General features: G+C 39.1%; 1 protein-coding gene across 1 annotated transcript in view; it reads left to right on the top strand.

Annotated features, from left to right (window-relative positions):
* The first annotated feature begins 1,293 nt into the window (after positions 1-1,293).
* nsg2 (neuronal vesicle trafficking associated 2) overlaps positions 1,294-18,952 on the top strand; it is a 36,096-nt gene continuing 18,437 nt past the window's right edge. The window contains exons 1-3 of the mRNA XM_017421245.3: positions 1,294-1,811; positions 2,156-2,326; positions 13,782-13,892. Coding sequence (XP_017276734.1) covers positions 2,198-2,326; positions 13,782-13,892 — 240 coding nt within the window. The 5' untranslated portion in view covers positions 1,294-1,811; positions 2,156-2,197. The remainder of the gene's footprint in view (positions 1,812-2,155; positions 2,327-13,781; positions 13,893-18,952) is intronic.

The raw sequence follows: 18,952 nt of genomic DNA, 5'->3' as shown, positions 1-18,952 counted from the left end.
TTCAGAGACTTATTTGTTTAAGAGTCCTTAAATAAGAAATTAGGCCCAAATCTAAAATGACAGCCTGTATGAACTTAGTGTGAAGGTAACCTCAATGAAAAAGGTCCTCTATAAACACCCATCATGTAACGTACAGCTCTATAAACACCCATCATGTAACGTACAGCTCTATAAACACCCATCATGTAACGTACAGCTCTGTGTAAAAGTCTTGAGTCAAACTTAGTCTAAGTCAGACTTTTTTTTTTTCCAGCTGATATCTTTTGTTGCCGCCGCTTTGTTAAAATCCTGTTCTGGTTCAGATGAGTTCATCTTCCAGTTTGTTCACATCTTGTTACGTTGCAGAGACGTTAAGGAATATGTTTGGGTGTGGTTAAATGACTTAACACATTCTGCATGACAAAATCCCATAGTTTCTGTCACCTAAGCATCTGTGCATTAACTAGTAAACATTTAATGCAGTGGTTAAAGTTTTATTATCATATGCTCAAAACCAACCACCACAAACTGTTTACAAACGATATACAGACACTTCTGGAAGGATAAAGGGTTTACAGTTCAAACCTACAATAACAGAAAATATTTCATATTTTTTGCTGTGCATTTGGCTACTTTGTAGTTTACTAGCTGCATGTTGACTTCAGCATGAGCAGTGGCATCACTCTGTTAGGTCCTCGTCTGTTAGAAGTTTGATTTTAGTTTTTTAAGGTATCATTATCCTGTCTTATCTGCAGGATCGTTTACATCATTCTAGCTAATCTAAGACAGAGGACGAGTGAACAGATTCTCTTATATGTCTCTGTGTTGAAATACAAATTATTGCATTTTTATAGTTGTTGCTACAAATTTATGAAATAATTTATATACAACTAAATATTTACTCCCTTTCACACCTGCTGATATTTCTTAGATGTGTCGCTCATTAAAAAAAAAAAAAGGGAAATAAAGACACTTTCTTCTGATTCTAGTTTCATTACGTGGGCTGCCTGGTCAGTTTCTGTGTTCTTCTAGTGTTGCATGTACAATTCTGTTTATTTACATTTGTTTTAATCTTTCTTGTGTTCAATGTAATGAGTCCCCAAGTAATTTTGAAGTGGTATTTTAAACACAAGGGGATCTGTTATTTATTTATTTAGCAACTCATCCTATGGAAATCAGCTCCTGTGAGGGCTGGACTTCACTAACTCAACCGCCAGGGGGCGCCATAGGACAAGAAGAACCGGCGTCGGCGCTTCTTTGCTTGAATTACGTTTAAGTGCTGCCGGAAATAATACGTTTTACCCCACGGACAACGTAGGAAAATTAAGACCACCACAGTTACACTTTTGTTGAACTTCTTATCGATCCGAATGTGATACCTTTAGGGCCATGGCCACTTTTAGGCAAACGAATTAAGTTTTAAATCGAATATTTCAGCTTTTCCTTCTTGAGAAGCCGGAGTTTACGAGGAGCCAAGAATGCAACATTACCGGTTTTCACTTTAACCAAACAAACTGAACGTGGAGGGGTGGGGGGGATTTAAAAAAAAGGAAGAAGAAGGGAAACATCCCCTCTAGCGGTAGCTCCAGCGTTCGGGTTTAGCGTCGCAGAGACGAGCAGGCTGTGTTGTTGGGTTTAGGGGGTTGGGCTGCCTCGCTGTTCGGAAAGCTGCCGTCAGACACATCGAGCTTGTCCCCGGTGGTCCCGCGTCGCTTCCCCGCAGCAGCAGCAGCAGCGACGCCTAAGCAATTAGCAGCCTGCAGCCTCACCTGCGCCGCTCTCACACCGCTGCCGCAGCACCGAGGAGGCGGACGGACAAGGACGAGCAGCCCGTAAGTAGCTGCTTTCTGGCCGCTTTGCAGGCACTTTCTCTTGTTGTTGTTTATTTTATTTTATTTTTGGAGAAAGCGCTCTTCGCAGCGATAGGTGCATTTTCTGCTCGGTTTCCTGTCATTTTAACACCTAAAATGCCCATGTTTTCAAAGCTTCTCTCATGTTATGTATATATTATTTTTAATAACATCCAAACAAACACAATGAAACATTTAAAGTTAAAACTAGCTAATTGTCTTGATTTTTTTGTTATTTATTTATTAATTTCTGGTCAGGTTTCATTGATCTGAATGAACAAAAATGAACCTTTTTTTTTTAACTGCTTTTCTTTTCCTTTTTTCAGAAGCAGCCCTGAGGGAAATAAAGGAGTGTAATCAGGTTGAAGATGGTCAAACTGGGGAGTAATCTTCAGGACAAAGGGGCCAAAGCTGTGAGTGTGGAGGACGGCTTCCAGAATGTGCCCCTCATCACTCCTCTGGATGTTGGCAGCCTCCAAAGCCAAGCACCTGACAAGGTGAGAGACTGCCCACCAACCGTGTGTGTGTGTGTTTATCAGAAAAAAGCCTCCCTACATGTTTGCGCATCTGTCAGATTTCCCCCCCCCTAAATCTCCTTCTGTTGACATTAACTCAGTGTTGTTGATCCATACCATCCCTAAACCCTCTTATACAGAGTAACCCCCTCCTCCGATCCACACACACACCCTCACACACACACACATCCATGATGATGTTTCATTCATTCACCCGTTCATTCATCTCAGCTGTCTCCCAGCCTCGTCCTTTGTTTTTCCAGCTGAGATTAGGAGACCGATTCGGAGCCAGACAGGCTGTCATTTATCACCCTGACATCCCATAGTAATTTCACCGCTGCTGTTAATCCAGTTACCATGGCGGCGGAGCCGAGCTGATTGGTGTGTTTGCGGGGCTGGGACGGAGAGCTGCACTGATTGCACATTATGAAAATGAATGAAATGAGGCAATAGGCGAGCTCCTTATTACTTCCAGCACATTTTTTTGGAGACTTTCTGCATAAAATGTGCCGCGGTGTTTGGCACTCTGCTGAGCACCAATTACAGTTTCATCATTTCACTTTTCAGATATCCATTGCAATTCATTTCAGAACTGGGCTGTTCCTACACGTTTGTTGGCATTTTAAATGAAACGACTTTTATAGACCGACGATGGACTACTGTGATGACACTTTTATTACCCGAATCTGAAGCTCTCTTCGGATTTCAACTTGCTGTTTAACTCAGTTTCTCATCTAAAATCCCAACCTGCTCAGCCTCAAATAAACAGCTTCAAGTAGACAACCAACATATTACAGCGTTGAACTGATAGAGGGGGTAAAATGTCTGTTTCTGTGAAGAGTTAAGTAAGGTTTATTTAAATGTGAAACATTCTTTCAAGCAAGAAGCACGTGTTGTTTCTGAGAAGTCTGAGGTCTTAAATGAGCTTGGCTCTGACCCAGTCTTCATTAGCAAAGGTCAGGTGATGCTAATTACAAGTCTTTCCAAGTAAAATAACTTATTGCAGCCTTACACTCTGAATATTAAAACCACTGAAGCCCACAAAGCCGTAGGAGCAAGAAGAAGGTTGTAAATGATTTTTCTCAATTTCTTAGCAATAAAATAATGACCACCTTCTTTCAGCCTCCCTTTGTGAGCAGAGGAGCCTTGACTTGTTGAGGCTTGGGCTCCACGGGACCCTGGAAGATGCACTAATAAAAAAAAACCCATCAGGTATCAGAACTTGTGCAGGTGAAAATGAGATCTGGGAGACACTGAGGTCGAATGCAACAACAGTAGGAAGTTCATAAAAAAGATGACGATCAGAACAAAAAACCTCTCCTATCTTCTCATCAAAACTTTCAGAGTCAGAGCTCTGAAAATGAAACATCCAAACAAGTTGGAGGCATTTTAGAAGAAAATGCAGAGGACTGTTTATATTAAAGGCAAAATTATGTTTTAATGAGCAAAGGTACACTGTGTTTGAAGGGAAAAAAAACGAGCATTTTGATGAACAGATTCCATTTCTCATTGATAAACACAAGGGTGGACCAATCATGGTTTGGGCCGGCGTTGGAATGAGTCACAAGAAGAAGAAATGATTGAAAAACAGCTGATAATAGAAGCCAACATCACACCTCGTTATCTGAACTTGATTCCTTCTGCTTCTGTCTTCAAAAATCAGATCACAACATACTCAGGTTAACAAAGTTCCAGCAGGTGTCCCTAAAGCATTTTATGCTGTTGGCATTTTCCCCAAAATGGGAAAAGAAAGCTGTAATTCGAACTAAATGTCACTTTTCTCGGTGTCTAGATTTAGGACTTCACGCAAATGACAAACTTCTTAGATGTGGGAGATAATCTGATCGCTACGGCAACAAGCAAATCACCTTCAAAGGTGTTTTGGACGTGCTGGATGCTCAGGTGATTGTTGCTGCTTTACAATCTGTTCCTGCAACTTTACCTTTTGGTGCATATACAAATAATCCATCAGAAGATGGATATTTTTGTCTTCTTTCGCTCAGTGTGTCTCTCGCTGCTACAGGACTCACTCATCTTTCTCTCAATTTCCCCCCAAAACGCAGAAAGTGCACCGCCGAGCTTCCACAGACTTTTGTTGTATTCGAGCTCAAAATACTCTCTTCAAAACTAGAAGTAAAAGATCTTTTTAACTTGTCCTGACTCCTGTATAGAAGCCCGTAGAAACACAAAAAAATCAAGTGACCATCAGTCTTCTGCCACCATTTAGGGTTCAAGAAGTTTTAAATTACAACTTCAAGTTTTTGCAGCGACTGTTAATTTGAGGCTTAATTTTCTGTCTGCCTCTTGTAAAAATGGATTCAGGGAGTGAGAGACGCAGGTGTGTGGTTACCGTGGTTACCCCAATGAGCCATTGGCATCAGCTTTAACATTTCTTTTCACACCTCTTATCCATCAAAATTTGCCTTTTGTTTTTCTTAGTTCAGATTTTTACTATATCGGCTTGTTTTGGCGGTAGCTGCGTTGACAGCTTTAAAACTTTCTACAGAAATTATAAAGTTTTTAATTGGTATTTATTTCAATTTTTTCAGTTAGAATAATTTAAAACCCAATATTTGTGTGGAATTGCTGCAGAAACTCACGGCACGGCTTGAACTTGCATGTTTATTCTGCTGAGGAAGGCAAAGTCTCTTTCCATCCCTTCTACCTGCTAAATGACTTGCCCTTCATTGCACTTACACGCACACACTTTTATTCAGGAGGCACTTGCATTTATTCCCCCACTGTGCGTGTGTGTTTGTGTGCGTACAGTGCAGACATGCTTGTGCACGCACATGTGCGTGTGTGAGTGGCATATCGATTATGTCAGCAGCCACCAGTTTGTGAAAGGACATACGGTACGTCGAGCTGTCAGTCATTTCATGCTGATTAAATCAGTCCCAGCAGAATAAAAAACACTGCCACATTCTGCATCTAAAGCAGCCGCGGGGTAGAGAATATAGCACATGCACTCACACACGTTTGTTTTTATGCACTGTGGGACTAAAAATCATATTTTTTCCCCCCAACAAAACCAGCTTTTGCTCTCCTCTTTTTGAATAAATCCTAGCTGCAGACTTTGCACGAGGCTTCTCTGCACACAGACAACACATTTCTGGCCCAGCCTCTGCATGCAGATGCAAATGGGCCTATTTGTTCTCAAATGGGACACTATGAGATTTGGAAAGGTCAGTTTGCTACTAAATCAGTGAGTTTGTGTGGAGCTGGAAGTGCATGAATTTGTTCTGCTAGTAGGCGATGCATTAACGCAACACAAGCCAGGAAATAAATTAAAGCTGTAATTAGATAAAGTGGGTAATGAAGATGGCTCGGCTATGCAGAAATCCAAAAAACAAAAGCCAAGATTACTCCCTTTTGCTTCTGTTCACATAAAAATATTGCTGATGGTTATACATCTTCATCTGATCTGACCTGAATAAACCAAACTATCTGCTTTATCTTGATATATTTCTCAACTGAAAACCGAGCCAGTCTCTGCAGAAGTGGATCTTCCTCCTGTTCTCTGAAAAACAAACATTTTGCTCGTATAGAAAGCAATAATACCACGATCTAATTGCTTGGATTTAAAGTCCAGATAGACCAATTAATCGGCCCACTGATTTTAATCAGCTGACGTTGGCCTCTTTAAAACCTCAGCAGTCGGCCATGTCTGTACATACTTAATCAACAACTAAGTAGGAAAGTCAAGATGCAGCAGCAGCTGCTACTGTAGCCTAATATGTGTTTTTCTTAAGTAACAATGCTCTTTTGTGTATTATTTTCAGGGTTATAAATTCCTTTTAAAGGTTGTTTAGTATATGTTTATGTAAGTTAACAGCTGTTGTTCTGTTTTGTAAAAGAAAAATACAAATTGGCCAAAAAACATCCCCAAACTTGATGTTTTATATCAACCATCAGCTGCCCCATCGGCCATAAAACAAACTCATATCTGTCGACCTCAAATTAAAGCAACATTACAGACAACCTTTATTTTAAATGATATGTTATACTTAGCAGAATATAGGTAGATTTTATTTAGTTTAGACATTATTTCTAGAAAGACTTGTGCTTTATGGATGAACAAAAAAGTTGTAATTTGCTACAATTTATCAACAAAGTGAACCAAGAGTTGATGGTGTACAATGTTCAGATTTAAGTGAATTTTGAAATGGTGTACAGTGTTTATACTTTACTTAAACATTGCGAAAAACTTGAAATACAAAAAAAAACAAAAAACTTCATATTCACTATTCATATAATAAATTGGAATTTTTCCACTCTACATAGTTTGTCAGCCTAAAATTCTTGTTTTTTTTTAAGTTAAAAGTATATAAACAAGTATTTTGGTTGTATTTTCATCCCTGTTTTCAACTTTACAAAATACTTGAATGGATTTTCTTAACCATTAGGATACAGAATAAACAATAAACTGTGATGCAGCTCCATCATTCATTTGCATTTGTCTACTTCATTTACAAGAATCTCACAGTTTCTCTCGTTGCGCTTTGTCTTGAGGGAAACAGAAATAGCTCGTGCTTTTCCTAAAATCTCACCAGCTACTTGCTAACTTCCCTGCATGCAGCGCAGCAGGAAGTGTACGGAGCTTTTAAAAAGTGTTTTGTTAAAGAAAAACAGCTGCCTCCCACAGCAGGAGACAACAGGAAGGCTACGAGAGGAAACCATCTGTGTGTTAGACAGTGAAACAATGAGCTGAAACTTAGTTATTTTTCACTGCTAATGAACTGTTTCACCCTTTCGTTTGAGTTACAGCTTAAAAATATTCCGAACAGCTGCAGTGAAAAGCTGGGAAACATCAGAAAGTGTGCACTCGAATAAAATCTTTGGGATGAAAATCTCTAATCCGCCTGAATTTTTTGCCACATGGCCCACCCAGAAAGAGTTCACTGTTAATCAGTTTTTATCTGCTTTTCAGACTCTGATCTGAGGCCTTTTCCCCCCTTCCTCTTAAAATCGGTCTTTTAAAGCTAAAGTGATGATTTCTGGGTCACGTGGTCTGACTTGGACCCTTAGATCAGCAGCTTTACAGGCTCCAGTCCAGCTGTTTTCACCCTGATCCCGACTGATGACTGTGTGACCTCTACGGCTACAGGGCTACCCGGGAATGTTTGCAGGGGCAGAGTAAAGTTGTGTGACGTTAACACACACACACACACAAAACACAACGCACAGTACTGCTGAAACCACCAAAGTCTGCAGCTTTAGAAAGGAATTAAATCTGATTTCATCTGGACAACATCACAGCCATTTCTGGGTCTCTAATATCTTGATTGGATTGCTCAGTTTGAACAACAACAACAACAACAAGCAGGGTGGAGAGAGAGAAGCAGAAGAACTCATTGATCTTTTCAGTTTCCCCTGTTCTCGAAACTACACCTGAAACTTTTGCTTCAGCTTCTCTCCTCCCTCACTGAGTTCAGAGAACCTTTTGGAATTCTGATTAGTATTCTAAATGCAAAAGGGCAATAATTTTTTTGTCCTGGTCTGTGTGTGTGTGTTAGCAAAATATCTCATAAACCAATGGACTAATTTAAAACTTAGAAAGTAATCACTGGATGTGGACCTACAGGTGATTAATGTTTGGAGTCAACCTGATTCAAGATGGCTTCCACTGCCAACTGACCTTTAAAACACACAAAAATGGCTACAATTCAGTCAATTTTACAGATATTGACATACAATTTATTGTGGCAGTAGCTGAGAGTCGATAACAACATGTACTTTGAACATTTTTTGCACGTAATGTCATTTTTTGGGCTTTCAATAAAATGGCAGCAACTCTTTTATTTCTCAGCAGAAGATCTCAGTCTAAAACTCGGTGGGCGATATTCATTTCTTCAAGAAATGCTAGGCCTTTAATTGCTTATGTTTAGTTTCCTTAATCTGATAAATCAACCAAAATTCCTAAAAGCTGGAAACTTCTGAGATCCGTCAATAATAAGAGCTTCATCTTCACCTGCGGTTCCTAAAGTTTCAGCTTCTGAGTCTCAAACTAACAGAAACTTCCCACCCCAACTATATTGTTTTCTATTTATACTTATATGTTGTGTTTCCTGTTGCAGCTATGGGAAAATGCTTTTAGTCCTCATTTTTAAATGTAATTTATTTCTGGAAATCAGCTCAAGACCCAGAACTTGATGTTTCCTGACCCACAGTGGGGTCCCGACCCAATCTTTGGGAACCGCTGGTCTGTATCCTTGTTAAGTCCAAACCCCAGCTAATAATGTAAAATAGAGCTGAAGCCAGTTGTTGTCTGTCATTCATATTTTTCTTATTGAAGTAGATAATTTAAGAAGAACCCCCTCTGCTAATTAAGTCATATCCATCAAGTTCCCCAAGAATCCATGGCGACACTGCAGAAACACAACATTTAGCCAGAACAATAGAAGATTTGACTCTGAGCAGAGAGTTTAAGGGTTAGTTAAGACTTAGAATAGATGAATAATTTTCTCCTGACTGACTCACGGACTAATCATTTTAATTTTTATTGTTGAAGTACTTATAATATAATTACAATGAACAATTCGGTCCCCAGAGTGACACATTGCCACTTTTATGTTCCACTGGTACATTTGATCCCAATGTTTCTCAGCAGCTCAACCAACTGAGATGATGAGAATTTATGGTTTGTAAAAATGTAAAATGACTACATTTCACTTTGGTGATTCAGAGAAATGGATTTATGGCTCTGATACTGAGGGAAAGACACTTTCTGCTTTCTTTTTGAGAACGAAAGAGCACCAACAGTGGGCTAAGATTTAAAACCCTGATTGTGGCCTAAAGCTTTTCCTGTTTAAACAAATTTCATCTCTTTTTTTTCATACTTTAACAGTTAGATTTATTTTAATGACTCTAAACTAGAAGCTGGAGTGTTAAACCCTCAGAATGAGAGATTGTGTTGGTTGTATGGCCAGGAACCTGAATCAGCTTTATAAGGACCAAAACCATTACTTTAAGTTAAAAGCCTAGCAGTCCCTGAAGGAATGCATATCCCCCGCTACCGTTCATGACATAGTTTTAAATGAGGATCATTTGATGAGAAGGGACAGTTTTTGATAAAATCTTGTAAATGAGGTTATGCACGATCTCATGAAATGTGCACAAAGTGTGTGTTGAGGATGACTCTCAGCTACTACTACCAATATTTAGCTCAATATTTTTAAATTTGAATGAGTTAAAACCATTTTTGTGTTGGCTAAGGTTGATTCGCTACAAATATGGTTGACTCCAGAAGTTATTGAGCTGTAGATGTACACCCAATGATTATTTTCTGAGAGTTGCAATAAAATCTGTCCACTGGTTCATGGGATATTTTGCTAACAGACAAACAGGACTCATGCCAACAGTTAATGCCAAAGATTTAAGTAAAATGTTGCTCAATGTGTAGCGCTCAGACTGTGTTGGAGATGACTCTCAGCTACTTCCACACCAAATTTTAGCTCATTATCTATCTATGGGTTAAAGCCATTTTTGTGTTTGACTGTTTGTGGCTGCCATCTTGAATTGGATTGACTCCAAAGGTAAACCAGTTGTAGATGTACATCCAATTATTACTTTCTGAGAGTTTCATTAAATTCTGTGCAGTGGTTCATGAGATAATTTGCTAACATGACACATAAACGCAGGCAGCAAGCGATAATAAGTGACTGTTTTATGTACAAATATCATGGCATCTGTTTGCTAAAATCTTCCTATACCAACTGCAAAGTATTAAAAATCCAATGATCCTTGTAGGTCTGCCCTTAATGAGCACCTGGTCATAAGAACAAACCTTTTTGCACCTTGACATGTTTATAATCAAACGCATAATGTGTCGGAAGTTCATGCGTCTGGTTTCATACTTTCAAACTATACAGCAGCAGTGAAGCAATAAAAAGGCTGTCTGTCTTCAGTCAATTAAATATGCAAACACTACAAGAGCAGCTGATGAAACATTAATCATCTTTGATTAACTTATCGCTTCACTCCGTTGAAACACTGAGTGACACTACTACAAGGAGAGAGCTCTTCTTTCCTTTAATAAAGAATTTCATTTACTGTTTTATTCATAAGGAAAGAAATCAAAGATGTCAAAAAAAGTGGCTGCAACAACACCGAAATTTACCAAAGACTTGCACTCCCACGGCTCAGCCTCCGGGGATTATAGATGAAACGGCAATTATCTCAGTCACAGTTTTGAGGAATAACCTGCTGGGGAAGACGTGCAGAAGAGAGAAAAAAAGTCTGACAGGTTTTCTACAGGGAATATCAAATCTAAAAAATCGCAGCGATTGGAGATGGAGAGGCAGAAATTACCTTTTCTAAAATTCACTTTGTTCTTCCTTACTTTCATTCACTTTATTCCTTCAAATATAGAAATAATAACAGTCTTTTAAAGAAATGTAAATTCAAAAGTTCGTCATCTGCACAGCTCTGTTACAGATCTGAAAGTGGCTCCGAGTGTGGCGTGGAGGATTTAAAAGGTCATATTTATTCAAGTTGTTTGCGTGAAATAAATATTCCTTATTGAATTTCAGAAAACCGATTCTTTCAGGAGGCTGTCGGAGGCTGCGTGTGTGCTGGAGTCATTAAGCAGCCTTTTCATGTTGTAGGAGAGTCTGTCAGTCCTGTTGGCATAAAAAAGGCCTGATCGTCTGCAGCCCAGCGACAGATGAAAAGACGAGGATAATATTTTCGAATCCAGCCAGTGTAATCCAGCAGCATCAGACATGTGCCGTGAAATAAAATGAGATGGGTAACAACAAAATGATGAATGTTTGATGGTGGAGTCGTGGTCAAAACAACAATTACTGAGTGAAGGAACAGAGTTGATATAAGAAAGTTTTTTTTGTCCACTGTAGCAGAAAAATCAATCAAAAAGCATCTTAATCAGAAAGTTTTGGATCCATGCCTGATGTTTGCATGATTTTGAATAAAGTAAAGAGTTGAGAGTCCTCCAGCGATTTGTTGTCTCTATTTAAAATGATGTTGATTTGTTAGGACAGGGTAGTTTTAGCAAAAACACGCACAACTGGGGGCAAGTTGGCCAGTTAACCCAACTTTCATGTGTTTTAACTGTGGAGGAAAACAGAATATCCAGAGGAAACTGTGCATGCACGCTTCAATCAGACAAGCAGCTCCTGCTGCAAATTTTAAAAATGAAGTATTTATCACTCATGTGACTTCTATGTTTAACAATTAAAAAGCTATACAATTCCAAATGTGTTCTGATGTATCAGCTTATGTTGCAAAAGTCCAAATAATAATAATTAAAATGCTATTGAGAAGTTTTTACGTTTCATTCTTGCAGTTGTTACCAATCATCTGCTTTGTTTCTGGTAAAGCAGCCAGACGTAGAAGGTTTGTAAAAGGACAAACTTGTGGAGAGTCTGTATATCTGGCATTGGTTTCAAAATGTTGTCAGTGGGTCTCTACAGTATAGCGGTGTTATAATAAAGTACAAGTCACATAAATCAGAAGGATTTTAGTCTATAAACAGGAGCTATTATTTATGGTAGTCCACTCAAACATTCCTCTATTTTGTGCTGCTTATCTCTTGGTGGGTCATGGGGGAAACAGGTTTAGGAAGGACACCTAGATATCCCTCTCCCCAGCGACACTCTCCAGTTCCTTCTAGAAGATCCCAAGGTGTTCCCAGGCTGGAAAACATACACAATCCCTGCTTCCTCCCAGTTGGACGTGCCCAGAAAACCTCCAAAGTGAGGCGCCCAGGAAGCATCCTAATCAGATGCCAGAGCTGCCTCAGCCGACTCCTATTGATGTGTAAGAGCAGCGTCTCTACTCCAGGTCCCCCCTGGATGACGGAGCTCCTCACCTCACCTCCAAGGCTGAGCCCAGCCACCCGACAGAGGAAGCTCATTTCAGCTGCTTGTATGTGGGATCTCATTCCTTTGGCTGTCATCCACACCTCATGACCAGTAAATCGAGAGCTATGCCTTTCGTCTCAACTCTTTCTTCACCACAACAGACCGGAGCAACGCCCTCATTACCTCCAGATGAAGTCCAGACCCGTCGATCCGTCTCCTGCTCCATCCTGAACAGAACTCCTTACTCAAGCACAATGAACTCAGAACCAAAAGTGTCACCTACAGGTAGTAAAATACCAGAATTGAAGGAATAATCCAATCTTTCTGACTGACAAAGCCATCCACTTGAATGACACATTTCTGCACACTCACAGATTAAAACTGCTAGGGAGAAAAGGTTATTTCTGTGCCTGTTATTTCACATTCAGCATGGTGCAATAAGATTCTTCTTTAGAAATTGTTTTTTTTTTTAGACAATATTGACACCTGTAGAGAAGAAGCTGCTGGTGGATAACGTGTTGTTTAAATGAGGTGATGGTGATTGATAGCTACTTCATTAGGCAGAAAGAAATGAAAGAAAGAGAAATGGAGGAGTAAAACCATCAACCTGAAACACGGTGTGTTTAAACCTGGAGGCCATGAACATTTTAATGTGAAATGACTTTGAAAATAAGGAAGTTAGGCTAAAAATTGAGACATTGATGGGACTAAACGGCAAGCCAGATGTCTCGTGATGCTACACTGAAAGCCACGGGGTTTCGGCGCCTCAGGGGTCCAATGAAACACATTGTATTCACCACTGCAGGTTTCAACTTTTCGATAAGAGCTTTCTAAAGCCAAACGAAAGCTTTGTTATTCAGATAGTGGAGTCAGTTTGTGTGCACAGCGGTTTCTGGCTCAGCTACAAGGACACAGAGACATTGTTCTTTTTTTCCCTCCCATTCTTCTCTCCTCTGCCCCATTCTCTTCTGTGCATTATTCTAAAGAGAATGCAGAACAACAGCTGGAACATTGTGCCTTTTTAGTGTTTGCAGGGAGGAAAAAACAAAACCTGCAACTGAAAAGGTTCCTCAGATAATTCAAGACAATAACACAAAAAGAAAGTAGATGCTCAGTTTTGAAATGATCCATTCATTGTTCCGTACAGAAACTAAACTGTAATATTTTGATTCTGATGTTTTAAAAAAAGACATATCCTTTAATTTAGGCGTCTAGCTTTAAAGAAATTTAGTTATTTCTGTATTAGGAATAACACTTCCATGATTTTTTTTTCTGTCTGCAGAAAACTTTCAGTTTTTAGAGTTTCTGAGTCGTCCTCTGTATGCTGACTTCAGCTCTGAACTGTTTTGCTCAAGGATAGTGAGAGTGACAGTATTAGGACAGAACTGTGCTGACATAAATATTTACTGTAGAATTGGTTCCCAGGTAGTTGGGTTTCATCTGTAGCCAAGTTTATTTGTTTTTAATTTAATTTTTTGTCACATTTCTGCATATATGGAACATGCAAACGATCAATGACTGTACCCCTGATGTGATTTTAGTGTCACATCTATTATATGGTTCTTATGTGGGAGTCGAGTAAACTTTAATTTTTTTTCCTTTGCCTTTTCTTTAAGGTGGTGGTGAAAACTCGCACAGAGTACCAGACAGAGAAGAAGCGGCTGAAGGTTCCTAAGGTGGAGGAGTTCACCATCAGCTTTACTGACGGAGTGTCTGAGAGACTTAAGGTACAAATTCTCATCATTTGCTTTACTTTATTCATGTTTTTGCAATCTTTACTTGTAAGTGAGTATCTTCACATTGTTGTTGTCTTTTTTAAACAAGTAAAAGGCTTAAAAAAAAAAATCTCTTTGGAGAATCTGTTTTGCGAAGAGTAAGCCAGCTGACTGCAGCCTTGTGTGAGTACATCACCAGGGTGCTCGCTGTTCGGTCTTTCTGTCATCAGGGGAGACCAAAGAGAACTCATGTTGTCATGGCAGCAAAGAAAACCTCCCTCCATGGCAACCCTGGCGGGGAGCGAGGAAAAAGAAGCAGAGATGTGCAAATATTGGTGCACGAGTAAATGAAAAGTGTAACTCTGGTTTTACCAGGGGTCCTTCAGAGCTGAAGTGGCCTTGAAAAGTGGATTGAAATAGCTCTTGATGCGAAACCCTGAAGTGTTTATAATATTGCTGCCATAATTAAACCGTTTCTACCTCTTTTAAAGTAAAAAAGAAGATTTCTGATTATTTCCAGCAATCAGACATTCTGAATTGGCTATTTCCTGTAAAATGCTGCTGTTCAACATGTGAAGATATGACAACATTTGAGATTCAGGTGTATTCTCTTATGAAAGCCCCCTGGACATTTTGGAGATTTATCACTCCTTAATTATTACTATTAATGGCCTCAGTATCATGGACCGTACAAATTAAATTACTGACAATAAAATACAGGCTAGAGAAGCCACAGTGTGCTGAAAAGATCCAGAGAACAAAAGAATAAACATTTTATCTGACTTCTTTGCTTCCATTTTACCCATTAGGTGTCGTATTAACAAAGATCTCCTTATTGATGTCTTTCCCAATACTAACAGGGTTTGGTATGGTGCTAAATATATTTTAATTCTCTGCTTTTAAGATTTCTGATTACTCTTTGAAATGTATGATGCAGGTTTTTCAGAGAACTTTTTGAGACACTTGTGCAAAAAAAAACAAAAAACAACAACAACAAAAAAAAAGAAATGCTGATTGAGAGATTGTTGCTTGTCAGATGTGGCCCAAATTCAGTGTCTTGCCACAACACATCAGCTTTTGTGAGGCAGAATTGCATTGCAGTCCTTGTGATTTTGGGCGACGTCTCTTAGTTTTGGGTGCTCAGCTGAACCGCTGGCTTTGCCTGACAGACAGAGCTGATTCTGCAGCCACGTCTAAACACACACACGTACAGTAAGGAGCGCCACACACTGTTCTGTGCAGAGCAAACATATTTATGGATGAAAAGCTCACATGCACATCTCCTCTCTTCAAAGCTTTTGCAGATTGCGTTGATGGATGAAGAGCTCAGAGTGTAAAACGCTCTCTTATCGGCCCTCCCTCGCCGTCTTCTTCCTGCTTACCACACTCCATCCAAGTCCTTCGCTCCTCTCCTTGCATATCTCCGCTCGCAAGACTGCTTTTTTCCCCGTGTGCGTGTGGTTTGATTTAAGCAGTTTTTATTTAGGACTTGTAGCAATGCAGGCTTACTTATAAATGACGTGTCACAATTCAGGCATTGAGCTGCAGCTTCCACACATCAACTGGCTATGACTTTTAAAAAACAGCCATTCTTCAGCAAAGGAAGCAGAGAACAGGAAAAAGGAAACGTAAAAACATGACACGTGTTATAATGTAGAGGAGCCATCACACTTCCTTCTCGCCTGTATCATCAGTTTTTCTGCTTTTCCAGATTCTTCCCTTTTAGATCTTTTTTATATGACATTTCTTCAAGTGCCCCCATCTGCTTCCTCCTCCCTCTCTCCTCTCAATCCAACAGGGAGGACAGTCTCCTTGATTTGTCCCTCACCGTCTGTTTTGTCACCGCTGCTCCCTCCTTCCCTCTTTGTCACTGATTATTCCCAGCTAGTTAGTGGATTCCCTCCAGTTATTTTGTTCCTGCAAAACTTTGTGCAGAGTGTTTTCTGCCTCATTAGAAAACTAGAACATGAACTACGATCCTTTGAAAATTTTCTGCATTATTTTGTTTATTTATTTTTATTTTTTGGGGGGTAGTCCATGAAAGGCTTGTCGAACCCCGAGAGGTGAAGTTTGCTCAGTGGTGCAGTTGAAACAAGCTAAGTGCCCCGGATGTTTAATATCTGAGACACTATCATGGCATTTAATCTCCTCCTCAGCAGTTCAGGATCTTTACAGATGAGGTTATACTGCAGCAATAACAGAAAAAAAAATTAAGGCCTAGCAGTTCCTGAAAGAATGCATATTGTGAATGACTTTCAGCTGCTACCACACCAAGTTTTAGCCCCTTGTCTATAAAATTGGCTGAGTTGTAGCCATGTTTGTGTCTTATAAGCTAGCTGCAGCAGCCAAATATTTATCAGTTTAGAGGTGCATCCAATGAAGATTCCAGTAAAATCTGGTTCATAAGATATTTTGCTAACATAGACAAATGAACACATAGGAGATAAAGAGCATGTATTATGCTGTCAGGAATTAGATTTTGCAAAAGATAAATGAAGTGATAGCTGGCACGCTGATGGTTGTAAATAACACATTATGAAGTGTTTGTTCTCCTGCATGTAGAGAGCAGATCATTCTGTCCTCATACTCGCTGGTTGTAGTGTTTCACTGAACATGCAGAGGAACATGTTTTCTTTTTCATAGATTAATTACAGCTCTTTCCACCTTTTTATACAAATTATTTCCAAATATTTAAAACTTCAACCTCAACTCTGTTCATAAAAGATTTCTTTAAACCAACAATCACCTCCCTGCTTCTCTGTCGTCTCCGTAGTTCACCAAAAGCCTTTTCTGCTCCTGCTGTTCTCATATTTTTTACACCTTTTTAGTGTGTGAAACTAACAAGTCACACAAGCTGTTTTCACTCATGAACTATGGAGAAACTCAGGAATATTTGGTGTCGTCACTTTCTGTGAAAGCTTCACTTTGTTTACAGAGTGTTGAGGATCATCTACAGACAGTTTACTTTAATCACAACCTTCATGTATTTAAGCATAACTACAGTACTGATAAGAGCAAAATGCAGCAAGAACTTCATCACGTTAACTCTAACAAATGAGTTCTGTAAATTATTCATAGTTACCTATTTATTTTCTCCTGAACTCAATTAGATATTACATTTTCTTCTTTCTTACCAGGGAACTTTTAGAATAAACTCCATACAGTCTGTCACGACTGATTTGGTCATTTGTGTTCTCACTGTGACTTCTTCACCTCACTCATAAAATGTGAAATAAATAAATAAATAAATCCAGGCTGCAGTGCATTCCTGTAAGACTCACATTTAAAGCACTAAGAAGCTGCTGTTCACATAATCAGTTGTGTCAAACTACAAAATGAAAACAGGTACTTGCTCAGGATTGCTCCAAAACCTTCTGCAGTTGATTTATTAACCTGATAAATTGGGGTTTGGTCAACCAAACTGCATATTGTGCGTTTTAGGAAGAAAAAACAAACTGTGGAAAATGAGCATTTATAATATATAAGTAATATAAGTCTCTAAACACTTAAGTCCTGAATATACCTACATATGATAAAAATCTCAATTTATATTAAGAAATATAACTGAATTTTAACTAAAAAAAGTGATATGTTTGAGGTAAAAGACAAATAATAATTGTTAACAATCTGTAATGGGTCAGAGTTTTAAAAAGCCGTTCCCGTAAAGTGGTTTTATCATCTTCCTTTCATGGTGCTGGGTGGTAATGTAAGTCTCTGTGTGTATCTGTCTGTTAGCAAAATATATCATGAATTGCTGAAAGGATTTGATATGCATCTATAAGAAATAAATTTTTAGAGTCAGCCTGGTTCATGATGGCTGCCACACCTAGTCAGATTTAGCAAACACAAAAAATGGCTATAACTCAGTTATGTTTATAGATATTGAGCTAAAGTTTGGTGTGGTAGTAGCTGGGAGTCCTACCCAACACATACTGTGAGCTCTAACAAAAGATCCTTGATAAAAGTGTTGATAAGCAGGGCGGCGGGTGATATGCATTCATCAAACAAGTTGTCGGTTTGCTGTTCTTGGTCAATCAGACCTTCAAAACTTTCAAATTAAAAAGATGAAAACTACAACCTTTCCCCCTTCAACCATAATAAAATGAATGTAAAAGGTTGTATTAATAGATTTATTTGTGCTGCAATAGAACCTGGTTATATATCTAATCTAATCTAGAAATTGATGGACAAATCTAAATAACCTTGAACCAAATGTTTGTGCATGCTCATATGGAAGCTGTTTTCCTGACACTCTTATGAAGCGAACTAAACCCTCTCAGATAGTCACCAAGCGCAGACGCAGCCTTTCAAACCTAAAGCCTCGAGTCCAAAGGGGGCAATGATTAAATAGAAAATTTTGAATTTGTGATGTATTTTATTTGAAGTCAGCTTGCAGCTGAAAGGATCTATTCTTTTGCACTGCAGGCTTTTCCTTGAAGGGATTTCCTAAAAATGGAGATTAGAAGTGAGGAAAAAGCATAAGGTTGGCGCTGAGGGGCAGGGAAATGTAGGGGTAAAGAGTGATGAAAGGCAGATAGTTTTTGTGATGCCCTACTTGATTTCTGGTGCTTTTCACACAAAAAGCATGTCGTTTTGATCAGCTTTTATCTACAAGCACACACTGCTAACCCTGAGCATTAAACACAAACTTACACATTCGCCCTCCTGGTAAAATGCTGTTACAGACCTAATCATGCACAAAAACACACGAGAGAAGTTAGCAGGACTGTGCAAGTAGCTGTGGGAGAAACAGCCATCATCTAAAACAATTATCTCATTATTACCTTCATTTTGCCTTCAGATAAAAGCTTTGCTGCAGTCTGCCGCCTCCACAGACGGCCTTCAGTGTTCATCAGTTTGGAGGTAATTACTGCTGTGGGCTGCAAACCTTACATAGTCTCCAGTTCTGCAAATCGTTCTTTCACTTTATTTTTTATTTTTTCATATGGATGACTAACAGCACGTTGATTATAGAGTATTTAAGGCTTTAACAGATCTCAGTTAAACACCCACACTGATGCAAACATACAACAGCAATAAGTAACAACGTCACCAGTATTATTAGTATTAGC

Source organism: Kryptolebias marmoratus, linkage group LG13 (assembly GCF_001649575.2).
Source record: "Kryptolebias marmoratus isolate JLee-2015 linkage group LG13, ASM164957v2, whole genome shotgun sequence".
NCBI classification, from domain to species: Eukaryota; Metazoa; Chordata; class Actinopteri; order Cyprinodontiformes; family Rivulidae; genus Kryptolebias; species Kryptolebias marmoratus.
Note: the sequence above shows the minus strand (reverse complement) of the source record. Positions and strands in the feature narration are given on the sequence as shown.